The sequence below is a fragment of the Peromyscus maniculatus genome, chromosome 8 (assembly GCF_049852395.1).
Source record: "Peromyscus maniculatus bairdii isolate BWxNUB_F1_BW_parent chromosome 8, HU_Pman_BW_mat_3.1, whole genome shotgun sequence".
Taxonomy (NCBI): Eukaryota; Metazoa; Chordata; class Mammalia; order Rodentia; family Cricetidae; genus Peromyscus; species Peromyscus maniculatus.
The window spans coordinates 54184473-54204109 of NC_134859.1; the positions used below are offsets into that span (position 1 = coordinate 54184473).

The window sequence follows — 19637 nt, forward strand, 5'->3', positions numbered from 1 at the left end:
CACTGCACCATTTTCTAAGGGGCTCGAACAGCCACAGCATGGAGTATCTAAAACTAATCTCCTACAGACACCAGAGACAGCATATGCATTTTAGAACAGACAGGAGTAACTATGACTCAGACTTCTCTGGTATAGAGAGCAGAAGCGAGAGAAGCCAAGTGGCGAGGTTCCAGGAGGTCTGTTAAGAAATTACCATAAAATCATTTCACTATCTGCACCATATCCTCCACAATACACACAAGTCCCCAGCCCCCCCACCACCACCACACACACACACACACACTTCTCCTTATGTGTGCTCGGGGCGCTTCGTGTGCTCAGAGCAATCTCCAGCTCTAGACTGAGCAGGTCTGAACACGCTCTATATTAGAAAACTGTATCTAAATTAGAAGGCGATTTTTGCAACAATACTGTATTCAGCATTGACCAAGGCTTTGTTTAGCAGAGCCAGGATCAGACAAAGACCTCAGACACATCAAGCAAAGGCTGTACCTTTGAGCCCCCACTTTGCAACTAGTCTTTATTATTCGGTGATACTCAAAATGTCCTTCTCTTCATTGTTGTTTTGGTTTTTATTGTTCTGTTTTGTTTGAGCCTGGCCTGAAACTCACAGGAAGAGAGAGAGCTAGGAATAAAGGCCTGTGCCACCACACCCGGCCTCTGATAAGATCTTATTAATAGGAAATGCTTTACGTTATGACACTTATATAAAAGGGAATCTGAGACGGTATTTTATATGATACCCCAAGCAAATGAATAGACCTGGCCTTGAACTCACAGAGATCTGCCTGGCTCTGCCTTCTGAGTTCTGGGATTCAAAGGCGTGCGCCACCACCTCCGGCAAACCTTTTAGTCTTGAATTCAGATTTGTTTTTGTTTTGAGAGAGGCTCTCACGTGATCTAAGATCACCTTGAATTTCTGATCCTTCTACCTCTGTTTCCTGAGTGCTGGGATTACAGACAGGCACCACCATGCCTGGTTCCACTCTTGGGTGCTGGTCTCTGGTCTCACATATCATAAGCTAGTCTCAAATTCACTATGTAGCGAATGACTTTGAATCTCTGATCCTCCTGCCTCTACCTCCCGAGTGCTGGGATTACAAGTAGTATGCACCACCTTCGGGTTACAGAATGTGGGGATCAAACCCAGGGTTTTGTGAATGCTAGACAAGCACTACCAACTGAGCTACATTCCCAGCCCAAGTCAGGATCTGTGGAAGTGGTGTGCTTGTGCTTTTGTGTGCGCGCACATTTAAGCACTTGGGTGCCACATGCATGTGGATAGTCTGTCCAGTAAGATTTCATTTCAAAGAGTCTTTTAAAGGCTGGGGATACAACTTCGTGGTACAGCAGGCACTCAGCCAGTATACAGGAAGCCCTGGGTTTGGTCCTCAGTGCTGAAAGGCCATTCTTTTGATATTTATTTGAATATGAGTATTAATAACAGGGTTGGTGGTGTGGATGGATGGTAGAGTGTATGATTAGCACATGTGCGGCCGAGTGGGATCCTTAGCTCCACCACCAAAAACAAATTAAAAGGCTAGTACTAACGAGATGAGTCCCCCAGCTGCCTCATAACCTCACCACGGAGAAGCCAGCTGCTCCTGCCTCTTGCTTACCTGTCAGGCAGGCCAAAAACCTGTGCAGATGTGAAACAAAATGATTTCGGATGCTCTCAGGCCAAGTGGTATTCATGAAAATCTGAGGGACGTAGACACCACTGAGCAGGCGCAGTAACGCTGGAATGTAGGCACCCCGCACCGTCCCAAACTGCACCGTCTGCTCGAAGTTCTCCGGGGTGATGGGAACTGGTTCCCGCCGAATAAAGTACGCAATCTGGTTCTGGGTCTGCGGGAAAGAGCAGATCAGGATTCAGTCTCCAGGACCCACGATGGCCAAAGGAATTTGAGGTTCCCCTGCTCAATGTCCCTAACTATGGCACCAAGTACCTCTTGTTCTTCCCAGGGATGTGATTCCACACTCAAAGATGTGTGGAGAGAATGAATAAAACATGCCTGGAACACAGACTCTGTTTTGTTCAGCTGGAACCACCAGTCTAGCATGTAGTAGATGATCAAGAAACGTTTATTGGGTGAGTGGGTAGATGGACAGGACAGAATTTTTTTTCAGCCATGGTATAAGTAGGGAGAAATAAAAGAGATCAAGGAGGAAAATTGCAAGTAAGAAATAATTATCAGACAGCGGTGACGCACGCCTTTAATCCCAGCATTCAGGAGGCAGAGGCAGGAGGATGTCTGAGTTCGAGGCCAGCCTGGTCTACAGAGTGAGTTCTGAGACAGCCAGGACTACACAGAGAAACCTCTCGGAAAAAAAAAAAAAAAAATCTAGGATTTCTCATTTCAGTTGCTTTTTTCCTCCAGGGTCTCAGGTTGGCCTGGAACTTACTATACAGCTGAGCGCAACCTTGAACTGAGATCCACTTGCCTCCACACACCTCTTGGGTGCAGAGATTACAGGTGTATGCTCCACACCAGGCTCTGGTTTGCATATTCTTTCCCCAGTTTTTCCTTTGGCATGCAGTTTTACCTGCGGTGAGGTCCTGCTGTGGCCTACATTCAGAAGTAGGTAGCTTTTCTTAGTTGTAAAACAAAACCCCCTAAAAAGGTTCTGCTCCATTTTTGGTCACAGAGATGAAAAAGTTTGACCAACACACACATAGAGATTAAGTAGAACCCTGCTATTTTTAAAGGATTATATCTAATTTTGTTTGAATTTAGTAGACCACAAAGAAACTGAAGTTGATACAAGGATTGTTAAGCTTCAAATAAATGTCTCTTTGCCCAGAGACATCTCAAAATGATCCTTTATTTTTCTAGTGCTGGGACCTGATTACTGGACCTCACTCATTACTTATGTGCTCTCCTATTAAACTACATTCCTACCCAATTTTTCCTATTTATATTATTACTGTGTGTATATGTGTGTGTGCAAGAGAGAGCGAGCACAAACACATGCACACACATTTTGTCACGACACACATACGGAGGTGCGAGGACAACTTTGGGGAGTCAGTTCTTCCCTTCTACCGTGGATTCATGGGATCAGACTCCAGCCATTAGGTCTGGGTGGAAAATACCATTTTTGCTGAACCACCTCCCTGGCCCTCAGTTGTGTGTGCGTGTGCACACATGTGCACATGTGAGTGTTTGGTTTTTTGTTTTGTTTTGTTTTTTGAGACCAGGTCTCGACTCTGAGGCCATGACCTAGAATGGAGCTATGGAGCCCACACTGGCCTCCAGCCTGCAGGAATTCAGCTCCTGCTCTCCAGCTGGCAGGGCTGCAGACATGGCCCACCACTCCCAGCCTTCTCAAAGTTTAATTCCAAAATACTCCAATTCAAGAAAAATAAAATTAACAAACTATCCTTTTGCCTAGATTCAATGCCACCACTCTGCGTGCTTGCCTCTCTGCACACCTGAGCCTTTGTTAGCTGAGGCATCCAGACACCACGCCCTTAATACTCGGCCTGTATCTTCTAAAAATGCCTAACACTGTAATTATTGCACTAGAAAAATTTAACACAACATAATATGTGCCCATAAGCTACTTTCTCCAGGAGTCCAAATGACATCCTTTCTAGCTGGATTGCTTCCCATCCATATCCAATCCAGGGTCATACATGGTCATGTCTACCCATATCCAATCCAGGGTCATACATGGTCATGTCTACCCATATCCAATCCAGGGTCATACATGGTCATGTCTACCCATATCCAATCCAGGGTCATACATGGTCATGTCCATCCATATCCAATTCAGGGTCATACATGGTCATGTCCATCCATATCCAATCCAGGGTCATATATGGTCATGTCCATCCATATCCAATCCAGGGTCATACATGGTCATGTCCATCCATATCCATTCCAGGGTCATACATGGTCATGTCTATCCATGTCTTATTTTGTTGCTACTATTTGCTTTTGTTTCTGTCTTGAAACAGAGTCTCATTGTGTAGCCCTGGCTGGCCTGGAATACATTGCTACATAAACTAGAATGGCCTCAACACACAGGGATCCCCCTGCCTCTGCCTCCCAAGTGCTGAGACTAAAGGTATGTGCTACCATATCTAGCACTCTGTGTGTGTGTGTGTGTGTGTGTGTGTGCGCGCGCGCGCGCGCGCGCGCGCGCGCCATTTGTGCATGTTTGGGGTGGGTTTTGTTTTTCTTTGCATTTTTTGAGACAAAGTTTCATACTCAGGATGGCCTAGAATTCTCTCTGTGGCCAAGGCTGGCCTGGAACTCCTGATTCTCCTGTCTTTGTCTACCACCCCCTCCTTTCATTTCAGCAATGCCCCATCCTTTGCTATCCTGAGTGAGTGAGTGAGTGCGTGCGTGCGTGCGTGCGTGCGTGCGTGTATGTGTGTGTGTGTGTGTGTGTGTGTGTGTGTGTGTGTGTGTGTGCACGCGTGCGCGCGCTGAGGCAGTCTTACTTAATTCTCAGTGCTCCTGTTTGAGCCTCTCAAGTGATGGATTACAAGCATGTGCCATCAAGTCCGGCTTCTTCTTTCTTTTCATGTCGTACTATCAATCACTATGAGAATCAAGCCAGACACTTTCCAAAATATCCCTTAATTTGGATTTATCTGATTGCTTATTAGGTTGAAGTTAACTGTTCTTTGTAGAAAACCTTTAGTTAATGTCCCCAAAGAATTGGCATCCCTCCCTCTTGGCTCTACCTAAAACACCTGCTGGCATTAATGTGCGTAACGAACGGTAAACAGTGTCAGAGCCCTTTAGACGCTCAGATGCGATCTGGTTGCATTTCTGGACAACTCTTTGTCTGTTCTCCCTAAATCCACACTGCATTGCCGTCCACCCTCCAGTCGGGCTGTGGCCACCCCGCAAGTCTATTTGCTTCTCTCTAATTGCGTTAATGTCTTCGGCCTTTTCTTTCACATGAACCGCGGCGGCGGCGGTGGCGGACGCCTGAGCCTTCTCTGTCGGTGACAGATTTTCAACTACAGCTATTCAATTCCTCGCCATTTTCATCTTCCGGTTTTGTAACATGCTGCTTTATTCATTTCCTAAAATCCATACTCTCCCTTTCATCTCTTTCTCACCTTTTATCATTTCGTCTCTTTTTTTAGAAGACTGCATCCGTGTTCATATCAAGTTGCACTGCCATACGACGCTGTGGAGGAGTCTCCTTCTCCTCCTCCTGTACACGCTTTGTTCTTTTTTTCCCTTTGTCCTTGATATCCTATGCCCGCCGTTGCCATGCAATTTCGCCCCATTCTGCTCATGCCTGAGCAGCTCTGTCAGCTCACTCTTTTGGTTCTAGCACACTGTGGGCGACTTCTTGGTGTCCCGCTGTGAGAGACCAGTTTATTTTGCCTCTTGAAGTTAAAGCGAAAGGATTAGGTGTTTTATATTTTATTCACTTTTTTTTTTTTTGTAGCCTGAGAGACCTGTGTGAGGAGGGTGAGTAGTTAAGGCTAATTTAAGGCAATGGCAAATCTTTGTTAAAACACAAAACCTCTTGAGGAGATTTTGGGAATACTTCAGGGATCCCTCCATCCAGGCGTGGGCAGGACGGGACCGTTTTCCCTTCCATCGGTCACCCACTTAACGTTCGCCTCTGCTTCTAAAGTCCACTAGATTTGACCGTGCCTTTTTTCTGGATTTTGTAGCTCATACGGGGCTTTGTTCTCCTGTGTGCAGGTTTTGCTTTTTGCTCCTTTTATCAGATATTAGGTGATGGATTTGGGGGGGGGGGAGTTTATCTTGGCTAACAGAGTGAGAGGACACAGCTCGTCACAGCAGGACACAGGTGTTGAGGGAGCATGGGACAGTCACATGATGTCCAAAGTTAGGACGCAGAGAGAAATGAATCTCTTTTTCCTTCTGTGCTTGGATAGAACGTAGGGCCTCACACAGGCTAAAAAGACCAAGCTGTATCTCCAGCCCTGTGGAGAGTCGGTTTTTTGTTTGTTTGTTTTTTGTTTTTCGAGACAAGTTTCTCTGTGTAGCTCTGGCTGTCCTGGAACTCAGAGATCCGCCTGCCTCTGCCTCCCAAGTGCTGGGATTAAAGGCGTGCGCCACCATTGCCCAGCCCATATTTTTTCTTTTTCATCATGTTGTGGGTCTGAACATCATCGATCCACAGATAAAAGCTTCCTTTGTCTTGGTTCAATACGGGATGCTAAATATCCCCCTTTCTACTTTCATATACATAATCCTACAAGAGCGAAACAATGGACTTTTCCTAACATTTTATTTTTAAATGTTTCAAATATACAGAAGGAAACAAAAGAATCGGAGCCAGTGAGATGGCTCAGTAGTTAAAGGTGCTGGCCATCAAGCCTAGAGACCCATGGTCTGTCCTGAAAACCCATGTGATGCACGGAGAGAAATGACCCCTACAAGCTACATGAGTTGTCCTCTGACCTCCACAAACATGCCAAGACATGCACATGTTTGTGCACAACACACACACACACACAGTAAACAAAACATAAAGGGAAGTTTTTAATTTAAAGAATTGTACAGGAGTGACAGCCACCACCTGGATCCCACCACTGACGTCTTGCCACACTGCCTCCATTGGCCACTTCCCACCCAGGTCTACCCCGCCTCTTTTCATCATCCTTTTCTACACGTCTGCTTTCCGGTACAGCGTCCCACACACGGTGGGGTTCAATGGGCCGTGGGCACAGAGAAAACATGACTCGGGATTATAAGGACACACAGCACCTTCAGCTCCCTGGAGGATCACATGGAAAGTGGGGTACCCACCTGCACAGGCATGCCCAGCTCCAGTTTCAACCCAGAGATGGGGTCAATGAAGATGGTGAGGGTGGATTCCATGGGATCCTGGACAAAGCGTTCCAGAATGGTATCATGCTCCTCTGTCCACACTGCATCTGCCAGTCCGGTCAATGTAGCTCGTGACAGGAACTGGGGCTTCTACAGAGGGCAGAGAGACACATGCCATCAGAGCTGTGAGGAGCAGAGAGACACATGCCATCAGAGCTGTGAGGAGCAGAGAGACACATGCCATCAGAGCTGTGAGGAGGAACCATTCTCCCACCCACAATTGCACACCTGACCTGGGAGATGAGAGGAGACGCCAGGAAGCTGAGGATGACTGAATGGTAGGTTTCAAGCTACTGAAGGAAAGAGACAATAGACTCCCCTGCCTCCGCGAATGAAAACAGAATGTGTCACGGAGGAAAACGATGGGCTATTATCTTCCCCAAATATTTCGCTTCTGCCTGTGGCTCTGAAGATGTGTTCTCTAGCATGCTCAACCCCGATGGGAACAAGGAGGATATCAGCCTGGATCAAGGAATTAGGAGCGAGGAGATGACGGGGTGGGAGAGGGATGAGGTCGGTGGCAGTTTCCTTACGAAGCTGCCCCTTCTGGATGCTGCACTGTGAGATACCAGCTAACGGTCAGTTGGCATAGCAGTGAGAAAAGAAAAACTGAAAAACACTAAGGAACAAATGATTAAATGGAAAATAAATTATAACTGTGGAGAGCAAACAGGAAATCTGTAGAGCTCTAAGTAAAAGAAACGGGGCGACATGAAGATACAGCTCTGTGGACTGCAAACACTACCCTATCCTTCCTCCAGTGTCCAGGGAAGATGAGGAGGAATCCCAAAGTTCCAAAGAAAAGCAAATAGTAGACAGTTTTCTGAATGCTTTCTTGCACAGGATATGGGCGAATCAATGAGAAAACACCAAGAGCCCAATAAATAAATAGATCAAGAGACAGACAGGCCACATTATTTAAAAAAAAAAACTCAATCATGAAAAATGTTCTGTTTTACTTGAAATCAAAGAATATAAATAAAAATAGCAAAGACATAGTTTATTGTTTATTTTTGTTAATACTAAATTGACAATTCTTAGTCTGGAAATAGCTTTGTTGCTAATGTAGGGGCATATTACAATCTGGCTAGGAAAACTTTGTCTTATGTTTTAGAAATATGAGCAGTGGTCTTAAATCAATATCTTTTCTTATTTAATTTCTTGTTTTTATTTTATGTGTATAAGTGTTTTGCCTGCCTGTATGTCTGTGCACCATTTACGTGCCTGGTATCCAAGGAGGTCAGAAGATGGCGTCAGATCCCATCAAAATGGAGTTACAGATGTTGTGAGCTGCCATGTGGATACTGGGAATCAAACCCAGGTCCTCCGGAAGTGCAGCCAGTGCTCTTAACCACTGAGCATCTCTCCAGTCTCACTCTTAGTATTCCTTTTTTTTTTTTTTTTTAAATGATTTATTGTGTATACAGTGTTCTGCCTGCAAGCCAGAAGAGGGCGCCAGATCTCAATACAGATGGTTGTGAGCCATCATGTGGTGGCTGGGATTTGAACTCAGTACCTCTGGAAGAACAATCAGTGTTCTTAACCGCTGAGCCATCTCTCCAGCCCCCCTAGTATTCTTGTTTGTTTGTTTGTTTGTTTGTTTGTTTGTTTGTTTGTTTGTTTGTTTGTTTGTTTGTTTGTTCAAGACACATTTCCTGGAACTCACTCTGTAGTCCAGGCTGGCCTATAACTCACAGAGATCCACCTGCCGGTGCCTCCCGAGTGCTGGGATTAAAGGCGGGCGCCACCACCACACAGTACTCTTAGTATTCTTACTTGTTCTTATCAATGTCTGGTAACTCCAGGTACAGAGCTCTATCCAGCTTGAGGAAACACTGAGTAGTTCAAGTGGGATTTGATGGTATTCATCACAGGGTTACTATGAGAACAAAGACTGCAAACAACAAAATGACCAAGAATAATAGCTTAACTAAGGTGCGTGCGTCTAACAGAAAACCACGTGGCTACTAAAAACGGTACTGGGAGACTGGAGCCAGAGGACTGAAAATTAAAGGCCGACTAAGCTATGTCGTGGGACCCCGTCTCAGAAAACGAGAACTACAAGGCCTTGGGTGTGGGGCACGTTTGTCACCCTGGCATTTGGGAATCAGGCAAGAAGACAGCAAGTGTGAGACCAGCCGGAACGCTACAGTGAGTCTGAGGCTAGCCTAGGCTCCTGGCTATCTCAAACAAACAATCAAAGACCTCTCAAGGCGAGGTACAGTGCTGGTGTCGAGCCTGGGTCTGGGTCCCAGCACTGGTGGAGAAGGAGATGTTAGCATTGGCTGGGTTTGTGCTTTATGCGGTTTTACTTTCTCTTTATCTTGTTTTTCTTGTGTTTTTTGGTTGTTTGAAACAGAATCTTGATGCGTAGCCCAGGCTGCGTTTATCCATACAATCCTCCTGCTTCAGCTTCCCAAGAGCAGGGATTACAAACGTGTGCCGCAGCATCAGTCTTTTTAGTGGGCAGTTATTAGTCTCTTTCCCCCTTTTAAAAGAACGCAAGGTCACCACTCTGTTCATCTCCTACATAACTACAGGCAAGACTACGATGTGCTTGGAAGCAAAGACACCATTTAATGCCCGTTTCTCAGGGTGACTGGGGCAGACTCTAGACTCCTCGGTCAGAAGAGAACTGCAGAAGAGAAGGGAAGAGAACGCCTTAGCCATTACGAGCCACGCAGGGCAATCTCTACCCGCTTGTTCAAGTCCTTCAGATGTCTAACCGTAAGACTGATCGGGGTTGACCCAAGGTGGGGGAACAAGAGAGGTCAGCTAAGAGACCAGTTCCTCCCGAGAGGCCTTGTCCTGAGGAGGGGACTCAGATCATCGTCAGAGAAGCGGGAGGAAGTGACTAACTAGAAAGAATTCCTCATACAATGTCCCACCCCTGAGGCTTCGAGTCCTCACTTATCTCCTGGGGAAGATGCAAACCTACCACATCCGTCGAAGTATCCAAGTCCTTGCGTTGGTCAGGTTCCTCTAGTACTAGCTCTGGGGAGAATGAAGATATGAGAGTGAATTCAAACATAGGAACCATTTTACCCAGAAGTCCCAGTTTAGGTAGTCCCCAAAAGGCTTCAGAGCAGAACCTGGGGAGCTTGTTAATGTCTACAGCAGCCTTGTTCACGATGGGGGAGAGGTTAGAAACAGGAAGAGGCTATAGCTCAGTAGTCCTTCAGTTGTCTAGTTTCAGGAGGGCCTGGGTTCCATCCCCAGGGCTAAGGAAGAAGCTGGTAGGAGAAGTGGAGGAGGAAACAGCCCAAGTGTCCACTAAAGCTACAGCCAGATAAACAAGATACGGTATACATCTACAGCGGAATATTAGTCACTACAAAAACATGAAGGGGAGATTCATGCTACAACATAGTTGAACCTCGAAAACTTTATGCTAGGTCATCAAACACATCATTGTGTGATTCCATTTATATGAAATGTCCAGCAAAAAAAAAAATCTATAAAGAGAATATAGATTAGTGATATTCAGGATCTGAGAGGAAGCTGCTAAAATCAAGCTTCTGAGTGCAGGGTCAAGTTCCTTCCTAGCGTGGACAAGGCTCTGGGTTTCATCTCCGGCAACCACAAAAGAATGAACCCATTAATTGGTCGTTTAAACCAGATGTGGTGGCTCATGCTGGTAATCCAAGCACTCGCGAGATTTAGACAGGAGGACTGCCCTGAGTTCCAAGGGAATCTGGACTACAAAGTAAATCCCTGTCTCAAAATAAACAAACTAACAGCAGGGCACAGTGAGCCATGCTTGTAATCCGACACCCAGAAGACAGAGTCAGGAGAACGACATGAATTTAAGCACTGGGTGAGACCTTGTCTCAAAAAATAATTAATCAGGGGCCAGAGAGATGGCTCAGTGGTTAAGAGCACCGGCTGCTCTTGCAGAGGACCTAGGTTCAAGTCCCAGCACCCACATGGAGGCTCACAACTGTCTGTAACTCCAGTTCCAGGGATCCGACGCCTTCACACAGATATACACGATGGCAAAACACCAGTGCACAGAAATTCAAAAAAAAAAAAAAAAAAAAAGAAGAAGCCGGGCGGTGATGGCGCACACCTTTAGATCCCAGCACTTAGCAGAGGCAGGCGGATCTCTGTGAGTTCGAGGCCAGCCTGGTCTACAGAGTGAGATCCAGGACAGCCACCAAAACTACACGGAGAAACCCTGTCTCAAAAAAAAAAACCAAAACAAAACAAAAAAAAAAAAAAAGTCAAACCAATACACATGCATATAGGCATATATACACATAAATGCATACATATACATACACACATACATTTAACATACATACACATGCATGTGCACAAACACACACATACACTCACAGAAGAAGAAAAAAGTAAAGACTCAGGAGTCATCTGGCACCAGTTTGTCAAGGTGTGTCAAGTGGCTTCTTTGGAGGATGAAATGTTCTAAAGTTGGATAATATTGATGCTTGGCTGGTTGTATGCTGTAGGGTCCAGCTTCTTGACCGAGGGTGGCAACCCCATGGGGACGCATAACAGAACACGGAGCAACAATGAGAGGTTTTTGATCAAAATCAATTTAAAGGGCCAACAAGAGGGCTCAGTGGGAACAGGCAAGTCACCAGCCTGGTGCTCTCAGTGTGATCCCTGGGCTCCACATGGTGGGAGGCGAGAACTGACTCCAACAAGTGGTCCTCTGACCTCACTTAAGCACATGCACACCACATGCACACAATGAGAATAAATAAGTAAAAATAAAATATAATAAATTCTTTTTTTAAAAAAATTTAAAAAGTCAAACACATAATGAACCCAAGGTGTATCTGGCAGTGGTCATCTACTGCGTCCTTCAAGTTCACTGCAGCCTTGATCCTGCACACAAAACACACACACCACACAACACTGCACGTACCATCAATGCATTGCCAACAAACACTGCATGAAACACCTCGGCTCAGATTGGAGACTATTGTATGTTATGAATTGCAGGGTTTTTACTATACACACAAGTTTTCTGTTCTTGTAATAACATAATGGTTTAATTATGAAAAACAAAGACTTTAATATTTTCCTGGCATCGATCCTCAGCATGTAAGTATCAAATTAGTGTATCTTTGGGTTGTGTTGTATGAACGTGTTTGATTTTTAAAATTGCCGTTTGAAATCCAGGATTAGTGGTGCACATATTTATGTGTTCCCAGTGGAGAGAGAGCAGAAAAGGAGAGTCAGTTCAAGGCCAGCTTGAGCTACATGAGATCATCTTAAAAACAGCACTTAGGATGCAGGGACAGGTGAGTCTCTGTGGGTTCCAGGCCAGCCTGGTCTACATAGTGAGTTCCAAACCAGCCAGGACCACATAGTGAGACCCTGACTATATATATATATATATATATGAACACATACTGCTCTTACAGAGTTTGACGTCCAGCACCCACGTCAGACAGCTCACAGCTGCCTATAACCCCAGCTTCAGGGTCTCTCTATGCCTCTGGTCTCCTCTAGCATATGAACACACATGAACAATACCCATACAGACACACACACACATATACATATAAGCCATTGAAAATAAAATAAATCTTAAAAAAAAAAAAGCTGGTGCTGGCAAGATAACCCCGCAGCTAAAAGCACGCGCCCATGGAGCCTAAAAACCCAAGTTCAATCCCAGGAGCCCACACTGGATGGAGAGAACAGCCCTGGACACAGGTGCCATGACACACACACATACAAATAAATAACAACAACAACAAACAACGTTGCTGGGCGGTGGTGGCGCACACCTTTAATCCCAGCACTTGAGACACAGAGGCAGGTGCGTCGTCTCTGTGAGTTCAAGGCCAGCCTGGTTTACATAGTGAGTTCCAGGACAGAAAGGACTGTTACACAGATTTAAAATTGTAACAAGGTATGTAACCTAGGGCCCGGGGATGCAGCTACGTTGGTAAACTGTCTGTCTGGCATGCATGAAGCCCTGGGTTTAATCTCCAGTGGGCACATGCCTATAACCCCAACACTCAGAAGGTGGAGGCAGGGGGATCAGAAGTTGAAGGTCAACTTTATCTACACAAGGAGGTTGAAGGCCAAGTTGGCCCACGGGAGATCCTGTCTCACAAAAAAACAAAGAAAAGTAACGTAACATGGTTTGGCATGAAGCCCCCGACTCCCATTCCAGATAGCTCTAGAACAATAGTTAACAACCAAACTTTTATTTCTGTAGTTCTCCAGTAAAATATACGAGTCTTTATACTAAGTGGCTTGAACAGATCATAAATACCTTTGTGTCAGTCTGGGTTAGGCTTTGCCACCAAATAAGTTTGGGTGCCAGACTTCACAGGGTTGGGAATTTGCAAGTTAGAGATCTGAAGATCTTTTTAATACATCATTTATTTGTGTAGGGGTGGGGGCAGGCACAAGGCGCCACAGTGTGCACATGGCAGTCGGAGGACAACTTGGAGGAGTCGGTTCTTGCCTTCCACCGTGTGCATCCCAAACATGGAGCTCAGGTCGTTGGGCGGGGGTGGGGGGGGGGTGGGGGGTGGGGGGGGGGTGACGACCTTTAACCTCTTAGCCGTCCTCCCCGCCCCCTGTTCGAGCTTCTGAGAAATACCTGGTTAGAGTTTTTCTATTAATGGTGATAACTGAAGAAAACTTAAGGAGGAGGACGTGAGGGCTCAGTGTGTGGATCAAAGGCAGAAAGCACGTTCACGGCCCCGGGTTCAACTCCGAGGAGCATGAAGGAGAGAAATTCATTTTTTAAATTTTACTTATTTATTATTATTTTATGTGTGTGGATGTCTTGCCAACATGTATGTCTGTGTACCACATGTGTGCCTGGTGCCTATGAAAGACAGAAGAAGGCATCAGACCCCCTTGAACTGGAGTTACAGACAGTTGTGAGCCATCATGTGGGTGCTGGGAATAAAACCCAGGTTCTCTGGAAGAGCAGTCAGTGCTCTTAACTGCCAAGTTATCTCTCCAGCCCCAGGAAATTTATTTTCTAAGATTTATTTTTATTATGCTTTAATTGTATAAATATATGTATGTACGTATGTATGTATATGTCTGGTGTAATGTGCATAAGAGTGTAGGTACCCTTGGAGTCCAGAAGAGGGCATATGATGTCCTGAAGCCAGAGTTTCACCTGATTTAAGTACAAGGAACTGAACCCGGGTCCTCTGCAAGATCAGTACAAGCTCTTAACCTCTGGGCCATCTCTCCAGCCCTGCCCCTCACCCCAAATGTAAAAAGGCTGTCTGGGAGCTGGGAGCTGGGTCAGTCAGTGTTTGCTGTGCAAATCTGTGTTCAGATCCCCGGCATCCATGTAAAAAGCTGGGTGTGCACTTATAATCCCATTGCTGAGAAAGCAGAGATGAAAGGATCCCTAGGGCTTGATAGACAGCCAGTCTAGCCAATCAGCAAGCTCTTGGTTCACTGAGAGACCTTGTCCAAAATAATAATAATAATAATAATAATAATAATAATAATAATAATAATAATAATGAGAGTGATTGAGCATGGCATCCAATGTTGTCAACCTCTGGCCTCCACACCCACATACACACACACACACACACACACACACACACACACACACACACACACAATTAAAAGCCTTTAAAAAATAAATAATTTTTAACAGGTAAGAGCTTTTAAGGGCCAGGTATGATGGTCATGCCTTTAATCCCAGCAGGCAGATCTCTGTGTGTTCAAGGCCAGCCTGGTCTACACAGCAAGCTTCAGGACAGGCAGGAGTACATAAAGAGATCCTGTTTCAAAACAAACATTAAAAAGAAAGGGAAAATGTTCTTTTAAAAGAGAGACAAGTTTTCCATGGTATTTGGAGGCTGACACATCCATTCTGAAGCACTTTCTCTCTGTTTCTCAGATTTCTCCAAACCAGACCTTCCCTGCTGACTCCTCTCGCTCCCCTGGCACCAGGCTCCTTGGAGCCAGTCAATTTTAACTGAGCACAGGAAACACCAGAGAAGATAACGCTGTGCCTGTCTATAATACTAGATCCTAGAGTAGTTTCACGGACCTTTCCCTAGACCTGCACTTGACCCCTTAGCCATGGATATTAATATTAGTAAGGATCAGGTCTACAGTCCCAGGATTTGGGAGACTGAAGAAGAAAGATCAAGGCTGCTGGGAGACATAAGAAAAAAAAACCCATCTCAGTGTGTGTGTGTGCGTGTGCGTGTGCGTGTGTGTGTGTGTGTGTGTGTGTGTGTGTGTTTGTGTGTGTGTGTGTAGCATGCCTACAGCCCTAAGTCTATTCCCAGTACAGGAGGATTCTAGCTGGGGACATAGCTCAGAGGTAAAGCACTTGCCTAACATGCACGAGGCCTTGGGTTCAGCCCTTAACACTGAAGGAAAGAGGAGGTGAGGAGCGGGTCAGTAGAGAAGGTCTGATCCCGAGAACCCACATTGTGGAAGGGCAGAGTCAACTCTCACAAGCCGTCCTCTGGCCTCTCCATACGCACCATGACATGACTTACACAACACACTCGATATGTAAGTAAGTAATTAAATAAAGAGGGGCTGGAGAGATACTCAGGTGGTTAAGAGCACTGGCTACTCTTCCAGAGAACTTGGGGTTCCTTTCAGCAGCATCATGGGGGCTCATAATCTGTATTCCAGTTCCGGGGGATCCAATGCCCTGGCCTCCTCAGGCACCAGACACTCATGTAGTACTCAGACAAACATGCAAACAAGACACCCATACATATAATAAAATAATAATTAATAGTGATGCTTATTATTATTAAATAAATAAATGTATAAAAAAAAAAGCAGAAGATTCTATGTCTCTTCGTCTTTACAGGACGCAGCACTACCAGCGAGCCCCATCTCAGAGGTGAGGGCTGCACCTGGCTCTCTGTCTCGTGCATTGGACAGCGATCTAAAGGGAAGACAATTGGCAGCAACCGGGACCCCCCTCAGCCCTCCACCCACGCCGGCTCCAGGATCAAATCCACAAGAGGCAGCCGATTTACGCTCTTTGTTCCCACCATGTAGGGCTTCTTTTCCTGTCACCCTGAACCTGAACCTTCACAATCCACCAAGTCTCTGCCAAGAGGAGGAAGAAAAACACAGGAGCTTTCAACAGATGGTGGAAAAGCATCAGCCGGGCTTAGGACTCAAAGGGTGGCAACGCAGGCTGGGTCTCCATGGTGATGGGCTTAATGGAAGAAAAACACTATTTGTTTTGCCACCCAGGGTGAAAATGGGAAAAAGGAAGAGATCAAACCCTCTACAGTGGGGTGGGAACAACCAGGAACACTTGAAATGAGGAAGAGGCTAGAGAAAAGCATTGGCTGGTGAACTCCTGGCACACTGATGGGAAATTTTAAAACAGAATAAATAGGAGGCTGGCCAGGAGGAAGACATGTGCACATATAAAAAGAAAAAAGAAAAAAAACAAAGACAAAGACAAAAACCAAAAATGAGTAGGGCAGAGGTTCTGCTGAAGTCTTACAAATACAATGTCATATTGGTCCTGCTTCTTGGTCGGGCTCCCCGGCCCCAAGACACTCCTGAGTTGGGCATGGTGGTTGCTCACCTTTAATCCCTGTTGAGTTCCAGGCCAGCCTGGTCTACATGGCCAGTCTGAGACCACCCACAGCTACACAGAGACACCTTGCCTCAAAAAAACAAAACAAAACACTCCACTTGAGAAGCTTCTCCCATCTTGCCTGTCCTCCATTTCTAAGCACCTTCTGTTCCAGCAAGTACTCACCAGACTCATCCTTGGTGGACTCGGGCTCTGGCTCCTGATCAGCAGAGAGCAAGGAGGCTTCGGCAGCTCCTGGGGCCACAGCAGAAGCAGCAGCCCGGCCTGCCCGGCCTGCCCGGGCACCGCCCCGGCCTCCTACTTTTCGCTTCTTCTCAGTTTTGGTAGACATCTTGAAGGCAAAATCTGCAGGTACATGGATGCCAGAAGTCCACCACCACACTAACCCAGCCTCCCAACACATGTGGTCGCTTTTGGATTCAGAAACCGGGTGAGACTCCCAAGACGATCATCTTTTCTGGTGGTACCAATACCCCCCCCCCCAGGGCCTGGACCCGATAGAACTTTAGAGCTGGGGGTTACAGCTCAATAGCAAAGCGCTTGCCTAGAATGTGCAAGGCCTGGGTTAGACTCCGAGCACTGAATTAAAAAAGGGAGAGGGATCGTGGAGTCACCACCACCACCACCACCACCACCACCCCGGGATAACCCAAATTCTTCAGAGAATCAGAAGATTCTCTAAAGAGAATCTTCAGAGGGCAGATAAGAGGGCAGGTAAGATGGCTCACTGAGTAAAGACTTTTGCCAACAAGTCTGACGACTGAGTTCAGTCCCTGGGGACTTTGCATGCATATGTGTACACATAAACTAAAATAAATCTTTTTTTTTTTTTTAGGATAAAAGAAACCCCACTAATGAAGAGCATGGGAAATGTACAGTCAACAGGAACACAGCTGAGGTATGTTCACCAACCCTCCAGCTACGCCACCCTGCAGGATCCTGAATGAGAGGAGGCTCTGGGAGAGGGGTACAGTCCCCACAATTCCCACCGATTGTCATTGCCACTGTGACAAGCCACTGACTCAGACCCAGATGATTTTCCCGTGGACCTCCTTCCCTCCTTATTTACATAGAAAAAACGCTCCTCCTACCCACCCTAGAATCTCAACAGCCTCAAACAAAGAACGTTTGCACAAGTCACTTTAGTTTTTTTTTTTTTTTTTTTTTTTTTTTGGTTTTTTCGAGACAGGGTTTCTCTGTGTAGCTTTGTGCCTTTCCTGGAACTCACTTGGTAGCCCAGGCTGGCCTCGAACTCACAAAGATCCACCTGGCTCTGCCTCCCGAGTGCTGGGATTAAAGGCGTGCGCCACCACCGCCCGGCTAGTTTTTAATTCCCAGGGGGTAGGGATCCTGTTTTGTGGGTACTGAGGTTTCTTAGTCCTGCTAGCTAAGTCTACATCAAGCATAGAACACCGGGGTCACTAGATTCCAAATGTCCTTGAGAACAACCTGGAACCAAGAAGGACAAAAGCCATCCAATAATGAATTTCAAATTGTGCAGTGGCGACAAAGACCTGGAGGGCACGAGGAAGACCCAGAGGGTCCTGGGGGGGGCGGGGGGGGGGGAGAGGTAGAAAGCAACCGTGGCAGGACACAGAACCTCCAGGAACACACGTTAGAATGCTGGGCACTCCCTCTTCCTTCAGCGAGAGGCTGGCAGCCACCTGTGGCTTCCCCTCCTCCTCCCCACAGGCTGCCACAGGCATTGATCATGGGTTATGAATTTCAAACTTGAAGGATTTGTACTTTGCTCCAAGGAAAAACGGTCTGTTAGACCAACAAATCAATAAAACCAACTACAAGAATGCGGCTTCCCTCATCAGCCTCGAGGGAGCACCTAGCTCTGCGGAGCCCCATAGTGAGGCCCCGGGAGACATCCCAGTGGAGCCCACACTGTGGGCACTCACTAGGGTTGCTGGAAAAACTGGTCACCAGTGGGCAGACTCTCCCTCACAATCTCTTCCCCGCGCAACTACCCCAACTGCCCCATCTTCACGGGCCCTCTCTCTTCCTCTTGCGCCCCCCCCCCAGCTGTCCCTTCCCACCCCCTCTCCGTCCCAGCTCCTCCCCTGGGGCTGCCCCTTCTCCCCCGCGTTCTTTCCTCCCCTCTGCCCCGCCACACACCTCACCACGCCGACCCTCTCCTCCCTAGACCGACGGTTGGGTCACACCAACCAAGAAAGCTGCCCCGCGTGGCCCTCCCGAGCCCGCGCCGGCAGGCACGCGTCGCCATGGCAACCCGGGGCCGGGAGAGCGAGCGGCGGGGTCTGCGGGAACCCGCGGACACTGCGCAGGCGCACATGCTCTGCGGCCCCACCCCGCTCGAGTCTTTCCCGCGTGGACCTGAGCCTAGAGGGCAAGCGCGAGGGGCGGGGGTGGCTAAGGTTTTCGACAGCTACTAAGTCTGGGGGCCGAAGGCGCGGGGCACGGCTCCGGGCTGGACTTGAGGACTGAGCTGGAAGGGGCTGGGGGTGACAACAATACGACACACCGTCCCGCAGGACGTGGGAAAGACCGGGGACCCGAACGCCCGACCCCGGCCCCCAGGTGTACGGGCTCCGGCCTGCACGGGTCCAGCAGGTGGCGCTCGGGGTCTCGCCTGCGAGGCTCGTTCGCCTTCTAGAAAGCTCTCCAGGATTTCCAGGCAGCCGCGGCTGCAGCTGGGTCCAGGGGAAAAACCGGGGCTGGAGCACCCCTGCCCTCCCGCTGCTCCCGCTTCTTAGCCCGGATTGGGGTCTAGGATTGCTGGGAGGCACGGGGCGGGGGAAACGGGTGAAGACTGGAACTGGAATTTTTTTTCTTTTTCTTTTTTTTGAATCTGAGGATTGGCTTTTAAAAGCGTGGCTGGTTTGGGGGGCGAACGAGAGGCGGGGACTCCCCGGGGAAGGTGACCCGGCCGGCCGGGGAGGAGCTTTGCTCTCCATAGGAACAAAGGCTGCGTCCCAGAGCAGCCTGCAGAGCGCTGGAGGGGCAGACCTGAGCCGGGGCTAGGGGGCGCCACGCGGCCTGGTGGCTGGAAGGCGTGAAAAAACAGCTGTACCCGGGGTCGCCAGACGCTTTAGGGAGACGTGGGAAATGCCGCGAGGAAGCAGAATCATGGGAATAGGGAGGCGCCCTCCCTGCTTCCATCAATAGTGCCTAATTAAGACAAAGCCAGCAGCGAGCCCACTGATTACATTTCCATGAGGAGCTAAATTGATGACATTTTCTGTGCTGGATGGGAAGAGAAGCTGGCACCTCAATCC

At 47.5% G+C, this 19637-nt stretch overlaps 1 protein-coding gene across 2 annotated transcripts in view; it reads right to left on the bottom strand.

Moving 5' to 3' along the window:
- Dnah2 (dynein axonemal heavy chain 2) overlaps positions 1-18644 on the bottom strand; it is a 116344-nt gene extending 97700 nt beyond the window's left edge. For both annotated transcript variants that reach the window (XM_042282265.2, XM_015992328.3), the window contains exons 1-5: positions 18517-18644; positions 16558-16737; positions 9778-9833; positions 6759-6929; positions 1620-1848 (exon numbers count right to left, since the gene is read on the bottom strand). In XM_042282265.2, coding sequence (XP_042138199.1) covers positions 1620-1848; positions 6759-6929; positions 9778-9833; positions 16558-16723 — 622 coding nt within the window. In that variant the 5' untranslated portion in view covers positions 16724-16737; positions 18517-18644. The remainder of the gene's footprint in view (positions 1-1619; positions 1849-6758; positions 6930-9777; positions 9834-16557; positions 16738-18516) is intronic.
- Between the last annotated feature and the right edge of the window lie 993 nt (positions 18645-19637).